The following is an 11,763-nucleotide window of genomic DNA, read 5'->3' as shown; positions in this document are numbered from 1 at the left end:
AAAGGTCAAGGTCACAGGGGCCTGAACATTGAAAAACATTTCCGGTCAGTAACTTGAGAACAACTTGTCCCAGAATGTTGAAACTTAATAGGATGATTGGTCATGCAGAGTAGATGACCCCTATCGATTTTGGGGTCACTTTGTTAAAGGTCAAGGTCACAGGGGCCTGAACATGGAAAACCGTTTCTGATCAATAACTTGAGAACCTCTTGACCCAGAATGTTAAAACTTTATAGGATAATTGGACATACAGAGTAAATGACCCCACTTAATTTTGGGGTCACTCTATTAAAGGTCAAGGTCACAGGGGCCTGAACATGGAAAACAATTTCCGATCAGTAACTTGAGAACCACTCAACCCAGAATGTTGAAACTTCATAGGATGATTGCTCATGCAAAGTAGATGACCCCTATCGATTTTGGGGTCACTCCGTTAAAGGTCAAGGTCACAGGGGCCTGAACATTGATAACCATTTCCGATCAATAACTTGAGAACCTCTTGATCCAGAATGTTGAAACTTCATAGGATAATTGAACATGCAGAGTAGATGACCCCTATTGATTTTTGGGTCAGTCTATTAAAGGTCAAGGTCACAGGGGCCTGGTCATGTGAAATCATTTCCAGAAAATAACTTGAGAACCACTTGACCTAGAATGTTGAAACTTAATAGGATGATTGGACATGCAGAGTAGATGACCCCTATTTATTTTGGGGTCACTTGATCAAAGGTCAAGGTCACAGGAGCCTGAACAGTGACTTGAGAACCACTAGGCCAAGAGTGTTGAAACTTAGCACGATGACTGGACATGCCAAGTAGATGATCCCTATTGCAGCCAACCATCGGTGTCTCTTTGACTTTCACTCCTGACTCCTATTGACTTCTTGCCTATACCACTTTGCATTGGGGGAGACATGCGCTTTTTTGCAAAAGCGTCTTCTAGTTTATTTTTAATTTTGAATGTAAGCAGATCACCACGACCACCGAATACATAGACAGGTTGCCATTGTTCTCTTTCATGAATATCGTCATAGTCCTTGATGTGTCCTGTAGCATATATCAATTTAAAGAGGGTATTTGATACATTTCTGTTCATATTGAATTTATTAAACAAATTGGATACAATATATAAACTAAATACAAGTTTAATAATTCAATGTAGAAGGAAACATATATAATATTACATTTTATTTCATGTTACAGTTTCGGTTTTGCTTTTTTCTTTCTTTTTGCAACATCAGTCTTTCTTCTATAGCTTAAACACTATTTATTCATTTCATGTTTGCGAATACAAAACTGAAACCCATATAAATTACAAACGGGACAGAGAAGAAATCTTTAAGCTAGTTTAAATCTCTTTCCTGAAATAAAACTATTCAACATTTGATAACAACATTAAAAATCCTTACATAACGACAACAATTTCTTCTTTCTTCACCTATCATAGACAAAGTCAATTCAACAACGTCTTCTACAAAGTCTCTTCAATAGGTCAGAGATCACCAGTTTAAATAAAAGTAAATGGAACTTCCTGGGAATAAGGTTTTCGTTTACCTGTGAATAAGGTAAAGCTAGTTTAGTCCGTTCTGACTGTCACTTACGTAAAAGCCCAATGTGTCATTTGTTCAAAACGTTGAACCCTTTTAGTACGTTTAATATATTTTATTTAACAAATAATCAAGGCCTTAGAGTTGTTTGTCGTCTGATTTACCACGGTTCAGAGTTCAGATGCGTAGGAATTGAATCACGAGGGCGTTAGCCCGAGTGGTTAAATACCGAAGCATCTGAACGATGAACCGTGGTAAATTAGACGATAAATAACAAGAAGGCCTTGATTGTTTTCATTCTGACATGTTCATTGATATATTTTTATAGATATTATACTGGACTTCGTTTACCTGAGGAGTAATGTATCGAACGTCATGCGGCAATATGACGTCATAATTGACGTCATAATGCTCTTTTACCGGTCCGCGCGTCAACCGTTGTTTATCGCAGAATATATAGAGCTTGATTTTCTTCTTTGTTTAACTGAAAAACAAATCGAACCATGTTAGAATGTCTATTAACATTAACACCTATGCTATATCTAATGCGTATTGAAAATAGTTTCAAGACACAATTTTCTCACGCCATGCGAACCGTGAAAACAGGGGTTTATGTTATTCATTTATGAAAATTACTCAGATTAAGAATTTCTACTGATAGATGTTTAGTTCGTTATTTTGGTAGAATTAGAATGTGATTGGACATATATGTTTCAATTTATGAAAGGCCGTACAAGCCTATGTTATAATAGAAGTCTATGGAAACATTGGTGGTTTCTGACCTCAGAGTGTGAAATGTACATGTTTGTATTATGGCTATTTTTGATATGTTTAATAATTTCAATTTTGGCTTTATTATCGACAGGTTTTACACAGACTTGTAGAATGTCTGAATACATAATTCAGCACAGGAACGTATTTGGAGAATCAAAAAGTATGTTCATGTATATTGTTTACTTGTTCCGGCTGTCCGTCCGGGGCCTGGCCTTTCCGTTTACGTCTAAGAAACAAGATTGCCTCTAATAGAAGTTGTAGTACTTCTACACACGTTAGAGCAGAAGCCCCGATATAGAGACCCATCGCCCCACCGATATCGGACATAAACCTGACTGGATTGTACAATGGGTCTTCAGAAATTTCTTCGAAATGAAGGTCTTCAAAGTAAATGTTCACAGCAAGAAAATTGTCTGATATGTTGTTATATACCTCTTGGGTAACTCTATTATCAAAAAATTGTTCTCATATAAAGCACATACATTTGCCATTAAACTTATATTCCTTCTGCAAGTCTCTTTTACCAAGACTTTAGATAAGTATTTGTTGTGAGGCCACTTTCTCCCAGACAAAGTTGTAGTAAGAATTTCCTCTTCGCAGCGACTGAAGCACCCACATTGTATTTGGCCATCAAATATCTTCTTCTTCACATTATCTAAACAGTTTGTGTCATTGTCAAAGTCACAAATTCTAGCAGAGATATTCATAAATTCTAGAGAAAACATCGCTTTACAATTACATTCTAATAAAACATTTTCTACTTCACAGAGTGTGTAACACATTGGGACAGTATAAGTGACGTTATATTTCTCTTTGAAATGAAGTCCGTAAGTACAGTTTCCATATTTTCCACCAAGTCGTTTGATTTTTGTCATTCGCATACTTATGTGTGTTTCATAGTTAGTACTCAGAGTTATCCCATCCTGCACTGGCATTGGATATGTACCCTTTTCATGTAAGACTAACCGCACACCATAAGAAGAAGTTATTTCCTCTAGGTATTGCATTTTCTCTATATGAAATACCACAAACAGGCTATTTTCTTGTCCACTACCTTTGGCAATTAGGTGATCCACATCCAGCGTAAAGCAATTGCCATAAAGATGCGAGGATGTTGTGTAAAATGATTGCGATGATATGTGATGGCCTGAAAATATATGCGACAATGTATAAAGCAAGATCAATCAACTAGCTAAAACTTTTTTCAGTCAGCTACCAGAAATATAAAATCATTTACGATACCTCTATTTCACAATCACTGTTATTGTACATGTTTCACAAAAAGACATACAAGAAAGCTGGACAATCAAAGAAATTATTCAGATTCAGTGAAGAAAAATTATTATTGTTCAAACACAGACACACTATCAAAGTATTAAATGTCTTAACCTTACACATTCCCTTAACGGACACATATCCTTACCGCACACAAATAGTCCTTCCTATTAATAGGAGATTTACGGAATATGCCAAGCTTTTAAAAGGCATTCCCTCTGAGGGGAAATGTAATATTTCTATTTATTATACACCTATATGAATTCTGTAAAAATGATTTGTATTTTACAATTAAATATTATCAGGCAGAAAAAAATCCGTATTGTATCAATTAAATTCTGTATTGTACCTTTTATATTGTATGCTGCCGGATTAATTTCATTAATATGATTTACCTGACATGGTTCTATAAATAGCAAACATAAATACTTCACTTAGTTCCTTTTTAATATCAATAAACATCGAATATTTCGTTTAATAACAAACAAAAGGAGTACATTCAGCGGGTTGTATTCAATGAACTATAGTTTTCTTGTATAAAAGCGAACACCTCTTTTTCCTTCTCTTTAGCAGCGATAAAGTTCTTCATGAGAACATAAGTCTCTGAAAATCTGATACGCTAGAAAATGTCGAAAAACCGTTATGAAGTAAGTGGATTTCATATGAAAGAAAGAACAGCCGGATTTAGTGGCGTTCAGTCACATTGATGTAGGTCACACACGCCTAAATAGTAGTTCTTTTATATTCTATATAATGGGGGGCAAGGGACAGTAAATTTGAAAACTTCACAACTCTGCGCTGACACCAGTGCGGAAAAAATCATAAAAAACAATTTCGACAAATTCAAGGCAATTGTTGAGCAAATGTCTTGCATAGCACTTCATTGAGTGACATTTTCAGTCTGCCGATTCTGTTGCTTCTGTGATAAAAACGAGTAAAACGAAGGTTTCAGGACACTAAATGTTTAGACAAAAATGGCCCAAAATGCACACCTTGCGCGGCCTGTACCGTATTATCTACAAATGACTGACCTAAAACACATGCATATTTTTAAAGCATGTGGCCAGTCGAAAATAATGGTGGGAAGAAAAGTGTCTCATAACCGTTTACTTTTCCCGCAAATTTGAGCTGAAGCTGGATGGATGGATGACCGTTTCCAATTCGTCTGACTTCCGTTACTTCAGGTAAAGTTTTAGACCCGACCGTCTACATGGAGCTAGGAAAATCGATACATGCACATATTTATTTTACACAATAACCACTCGTACGCAGGAATCCTTAGTTCTATAAACATCATAAATAACCAGTTGAATATATATGCCTGTAAAGTACATAGGTCTATTATATTTAAAAAACGTACCCGGACCAAATGCGAAACTGGCCCCTGCCACTATAATGCTGACCTTTTTAAAGAGCTACCAAACAAGGCTAGACCCATTTCAGACCTCATTTTAAAAAGTTATGATAAAACTGACATAAAAAGAAGAGAAATGTAGGGGTCATATATCTCTCTTGTCACATTTGCTTACTGTAAAATCACATCAAAATTAGACTGTTGTGATCATGAAGTACCGCTATTACTAACATTGAGTTTCACTATACCAATAAAATTCCCTCTGTAATTTTTTTTACCATAGTGTCAAAAATACATCTACATTTAAATTTAAAACTTTAGACCTCTATGATCATGCAAACCTCTATTTATAGACTATACCAGATGGCTTCCACGCTGGTTCCTTTATTATAGTTAGGCCTGCACTTTTCATATGTTTCCGTCTGTGTCATTTCTGTATACGAAGTAGTACACCCATATCGTGTAAACGTATAAAGAGCTATAATTAATTCAAATGACGGATAGCATCAAGTAAAATATATCAAAGAAAACATGAATATAAAAGTCGGTGAATAATTATAAATGAAAATATAAACCATACATTTTAAGTTGTTAGAACAATATTAAATAACTTAAGATTACTCTTTATTAAAGTGTCAAGTTACAAGTTACAACTCTACCTCCGAATGAAGCCACCAGAATAAAATTCTCTAACTGATGACCATTTTTAATTCGGTCCTGTAATGATAAAGTCTGTATTTCCGTAAGCAGCCTTGCCTTCCATCCATCAAATCTTTCCCACGTGTTGTTGAACGAATTGAATAGTTCGAAGTATGTTTTACCAGTGTATCTATCAATAATATTTTTCAACAATTCTGGATATGCTATCGATAAATGTGATATGAACAAATTTCCGAAATTCTTGACAGCCGTTCGTTTGAAAGGATTCATGTTACAAAACGTAAAAGCCGGAAGCGGAAGTGGACGATACTTTATTCGTACTGTAGTCTTTGTCGGATAGTTATAGTACTCGTCGCACAACTCATACAGCTGGATAGAAAATATACAAATAGCTCCTGAAAGTAAAATGTGTAATAAGATTTAGTCGCATACACCCTTCTTCGTGAATATAAATTAAATGATATATGATAACCTTACATTTGGATTCAATCGGGAAATGTAGAACAAAACGAAATGATTGCAGGGAAATTGTCATACCTTTTACTGAAAGAAACGAAATGTACCAATGTAAACTTGCACAAATGACAATATTGATAAAAAATAATATGATGATACAGCAAAAATATTCGAGACTAGACAATCGTGACAAACTTACTGACACAACGTAAATATTTCAGTTACTGTTCCTAAAGGTTTGATCTTTTGTTCTCACATTTTCAGACCGCTCATTAATTTTAATAAAACTAGTAATTAGATGACGAACTTATTCTTAGATGCTACATAGATCTACATGTATTTGTATGCCTTACCCAGCAACATGATACACCATAAAATTTTCATTGCTGCTGATCGGGCAGAAACTATCTTTGGAATTCCATGTAATGTGCTTGTTTGCCCTAATTCAGACATCACCGTTTTAAATGTTTCCTTCTCTGCCATCGCTGACTGTTATGTTCAATAAGACAAGGAAGTAATAATAAGCAGAAGTGTAATTGGAAGATTTTAGTGAAATCATAGAATATCCGATCTATGAATTCAATGCACAGACGCTGAGTAAATGCGTAAAATAGCGTCTTCGTAAAAAAAATATTTAGTTAACACGTTATTTCACTAGACTTTGCTCTATTTTATTGTAAAATATTGGAACTGATTCATAGATCTTCCAAGAAAGAAGTCAATATTTTAACTCTACTGTAAGTAATATTAGAAGTACACCGCCTAGGATCAGTCTTCAAATCCGTATTCACTACCGTCACCTCTTATTCTACATTTTCTCTGATTCTATTCAGGTCAGTTTCTATCCATGTCTTCATGTTATTTTTACATATGTATTGTATTCGTTTTTCTTATCTGCTTCTATTCAAATCTTCGTTTCATTTGTTTTCATCTCTGCTTCTTTTCACATATTCGTTCATTTTTTTTCATATCTGCTTCCATTCACATATTAGTTTGATATTTTTCAATTCTACTTCTAATCACGTATTTTTTTCTATTTTCTTCACGTCTATTTACGTGTCTGCTTCTATCACGGATTTTTAAACATTTTTTCACGTCTGGTTCTATTAAAAATTCGTTACTGTCTGCTGCATCATATAAACTAGAATACCCTCAGAATGAAATACGATCAACAGGGGATGAAGGGATGGTGGCGATTTTCGGAGATACTTACGATGGTCATAAGTGGAGCTTTTAATTCGTACTATACTATGATACAATTAGCAGTATAATGTACATAATAACTTTGTAGGGAATAAAAGTATAAACAACCATTATCCCCAGGTACTTGAATTTAATTTGAAAATGTATTTGAAGAGTTGATATCATAACGTAATGGTATTATCGTTTAATTAATCGTTTCGATAATATGAAATAATTCTCTTTGATGTTGCACATGACTGGAATTAATCTATTTTATTACCATTTTTATTTAATGTAATATTTAGTGCAATAAGGTATATTCTAGATACTGACATACTTCTTATATATGTCAAAACATTTATTTAAAGGTATTATACAAGATCTTAATTTCATCCTCCTTAAACAATGTGATCAATTTATACTTATTATATAATTTATGTTCACATAAAATAAACATGTTTCGTGTATTTACAGTATTATGCATCAAGTTTAAAATAGTACACATTTAACACCGTCATAAGGATTTAGTTTTTTTTATCTGTTGTGACGCATATCTTTGCTCCCTTTCTAAAGAGTGTAGAGTACATGCTAAGCTGTTCTCTGCAAGCAAGTGGAAATTTTTCCGCATAATGCACAGGTAGAGGACAACTGATTTAAGACACAATTCCTTTATTAAATCGTCACGAAGAAAAACTGCCTTGCCTGGGAATCAAATTTAGAACCCTGCGATCCATGGATGTGCACTCTCCCTATTTAGTTGAGGAGGGAACTTAATTCTGTCTGGGTTTTGCTTCAATAATACACAATATGTATTTTACTGGTGTGTATTTTACTCTGTTCAGGATCGAAAGTTACTTATCAAACAATTAAATTGTGCCTTTGGTAATAAAAATGATCAACCAAATTCAATGGTGCTATTTTAGTGCTAAAATAATAAGAAAATCAAAATTTCCTTCAAGTCTGATAGGTTACTTAAATTTTCAACAGTATCACAAATATATAACGGCGGGCAATTAACCTAACCAGTGTTCCTGGAATCTGAACTAGTACTTACCTGTTCGCAGCAAACAACTGCCAACTTCCCCAACTTAACAATAGGTGGAGGATGAATGATTTCAGACGCAATGACTTTTTTTTTCGAATAGTCAGATAGAACACAGCCTCGTTCGGGTTTCAAACTCCGACCCCGCGATATGCGCTCTCCCTATTGAGCTAAGCGGGCGATTTATATAAGACATTGTAAAACTTTATACAACAATAGCTATATTCTAAATTATTTTTCAAAATTTCTTATATTAATAACCGCAGTTTAATTTATTTAACGAAATACCAGTTAAGCTAGTCGCTTGACAATAAAAGACAAAGGTATCAGTCTTTACAGTCAATGGGTTGAATCGAAATGATTATCAAACTTCAACATGTATAATTATATCTTTTGTGATAATCACAATGATGTTTTATTCTTTTTAATTTAATCGTTTAATTAATAATGACCTTTGGTTAAATTAATATCAATTACAAGAGTAAACAATTGTTTGTCTTGTGAAATAACCACAACATTATATTGCCTAAATTAACTGTTAGCTTATTCAATGTTCCCAAACAGCTTATAAGACCATTTAAGAAATGAATTCACGTGAGGAGTTGGACAATTGGTGTTTGAAAATATCAAGGAAGAGTCATGTAGGATGTATCAAAAATTTATACTTTAAACTTTAGAGGCTTTTCTATCGCGTACAAGTCACTTGAACGGAGTTTTCATATCGGTGCATTAACATGACTTAAACTGGAATAATGAGACGAGACAGTTGTGTGCATATTCAGGATGTAAATACGCTTTTCACTTAATCTGAAGTAACGCAACGTAAAATTAAGTCAAGATGATGTCAACAGAACGTCTTAAAATTTTACACAGACAAGAACAAAATCAAAGGAAGTTTGTTTGTGTGATGAATGACGTAGCTAAAACACAACAAGATCTTTACGAAGGTTATATCGAAAAAGAAAAACACGAATCCGCTCAAAAATCTGATAAAGCTATAGTGGTAACAAAACGGAACATTGTCCGGCAGAAAGTCTTAAAGAAATGCATGAAAAGCAAACGAGAAGAAGTTGAAAGACAAAACGCTAAAAAGATATATGGGCAATACCATGGAGTTCCGGTTGAACAAATTGCAAGTCAGATTGATACATTTTTGGAGAAGAACCACCCGAAAATAAGACGAAGGCGTAAGATTGACGAACTGTTCCAGGAAGGGTACAACAAAGGGGCGATACTGGACAGTGATACAATACATAACAAGGTTCAGGATTATTTTGAACGTCCACTTGTAGAAATCCAGCATAAAGAAAGTTCTGAAGTGAAAGATGAAATTAAAACCGCAAACTCCACATTTCCAGCATTATCGAAGTCATTCTACACCGGAAATTTCAAAATGTCAAGCCATCCACCCGCAAAAGAAACTGCAAACACTGATTCCGATAAGAAAACAAAAGACCATAGTGAAGAAAAAATATTCGTAAAAAGAAAAGTCAGCAAGTTCTTAAATGATGATGTCCCCGACGATGTGTCGGTTCAAAGTGAGACACCTGTTAACAATTTGATCATGCACAATAGAGGGATTCGTCCTTTAACGTTGCCTCCAATTAAAATAGGAACAGACAGTGAGGTGCCTCACAGGCCATCAAAACAAAAACCCGACTGTATAGCAGAACTTATTGCGAGAATACACAAGGCTAAGGACACAAGGGAGAAGGAAATAAAAATAAAGAAAGAACGAAGAGCAAAAAGACTTCAACATGAGCGAGTCTTCGGCATTGGCAGTGCAGTAACGGATGACTCTAATGATACTGCTGACCACTCAGATGGAATTTTCAGTGACTGGGATAGCAATCCGTGGAAAAAAGACAGGAAGGACTTGATTAATGAAAAAACTAAGGAAAAGGAAAATCGAATGAACGGAAAAGGATTAAAACTACCACCTTTGAACGTTTCGAAATAGCTTTATAGATTTTTTTGGATAAAAACACAGTTTTGCAAAGGGGTATTCAACATAAATTTCGCACATGTGAATGTTTACAAACTATCCCTGCTTAATACCTTTTATGATAACATGAATGCGCGTCATCCAATACGACGTATGTTCAAAGGTGTACCTTATCGTATAATTTTGCAGACAATTTACCTATTTGTATATACTGTAGTAACATACTCTTTATCGGAAACGTGTCGCAACAGGTTATCTAAGAAACGTCTTGTTGTTTAAAAAATGGCTGTTATTTTGGTATTATTTCAGATCTCGTTTTTAGCAAATATTTCTTTGAATTATGTCTCTGGCTGTCATACGCGCATCGCAGTTTCCTCGTTTTCTTTGACAATTTCTTTTGTAAACGATGCGTTGTAGATCTGTCATTTACTCATACATGACCATAGCTGTTGTTTAAAATATGGCTGGTATCTTGTTATTATTTAAGATATCATTTTTAGCTAATATTTCTTTGAAATATGTCTTTTCTTTGAACTATGTCTCTAGCAGACATACGCGCATCGCTGTTTCCTCGTTTTCTTTGACAATTTCTATTCTATCTAGATGACGAAACCCCAGTGCATAGTCTGAAAAGTATTCCTCAAAGTTTCTTTTAATATCAAATCTAAAATAGGCTGTACATTACATCAACAAGAAATGTAAAATTAAACCTCGGGCATAAAAAAGAAAGACAAGTATCTGATTCGAACCTATGTCCAAAAAGTTGAATTCAAGTGACAGGCATCGGGTTACCACTACACTGTGAGGTCTTTCTCTATTTGTATACAATTGCAATTGATATACTAACTTAACTGATACTTTTTTTCGTAAACATTGCAGTACTGTATGGCGTCACTATCAAGTTATCGAAAAAACATTAATGGAATACATGGAGTGTCTGAAATGTTTTTGACAAGAATGACGTTTGTTTTTAACAACATTATACAGTGAAATATATTATTTCATCTCATTCTGATCCATATCGAGTGAAATGTTGCAATGTGTTACCTTCAAATGTAAAGAAGTATATTAATACGCACGAATAACTAAAAATGATAATAATAAACTAACAAACTCAAACGTTTATCGTTTTATTACTGTAGAAATCGAGTTTGTGTGGTTTTCCTTCTTTACTTGAACAGTTTCTATTTACTAAACACAAATACAATGTATATAAATTACAAAGATGTGATACACTTTAGTACGTTTTATGCTCTATGAAAGAGAAAACAGGATCTTTTTAAATGCTTGATACAACAAGCTCTCGAGCAGACGGATATTATGTACCATTGGGTACCCAGCGTAAAAGTATTCAATAGATTGCCGCAAAAAAAAAACAAAAAAAAAAAACACATGGAATGCCACCTTAACAAATTTTATCAATACTAATATCATTTAAGTGATACATACAGAAGTATTGGGCCTTCTCCAAAACGTAATTTATTGTGAAATAAGTACCTAATCATATTACTATTTCCACTCATTAAACT

The 11,763-nt window shown here is 34.2% G+C and overlaps 1 protein-coding gene across 1 annotated transcript; it reads left to right on the top strand.

Moving 5' to 3' along the window:
- The first annotated feature begins 8,812 nt into the window (after window positions 1-8,812).
- Window positions 8,813-11,460, top strand: LOC128549105 (uncharacterized). Its single transcript, XM_053525358.1, has one exon. It carries the CDS (start codon window positions 9,128-9,130, stop codon window positions 10,247-10,249), a length of 1,122 nt encoding a protein of 373 aa, XP_053381333.1. The 5' UTR covers window positions 8,813-9,127; the 3' UTR covers window positions 10,250-11,460.
- The last annotated feature ends 303 nt before the right edge of the window (window positions 11,461-11,763 follow it).

Source organism: Mercenaria mercenaria, chromosome 15 (assembly GCF_021730395.1).
Source record: "Mercenaria mercenaria strain notata chromosome 15, MADL_Memer_1, whole genome shotgun sequence".
Classification (NCBI taxonomy): Eukaryota; Metazoa; Mollusca; class Bivalvia; order Venerida; family Veneridae; genus Mercenaria; species Mercenaria mercenaria.
The sequence above is the reverse complement of the archived record's forward strand: the minus strand, read 5'-3'. Positions and strand labels throughout refer to the sequence as shown.

Coding starts and splice junctions, on each gene's coding strand:
- LOC128549105 (XM_053525358.1), top strand. CDS start 9,128: ATGATGTCAACAGAACGTCTTAAAATTTTACACAGACAAGAACAAAAT.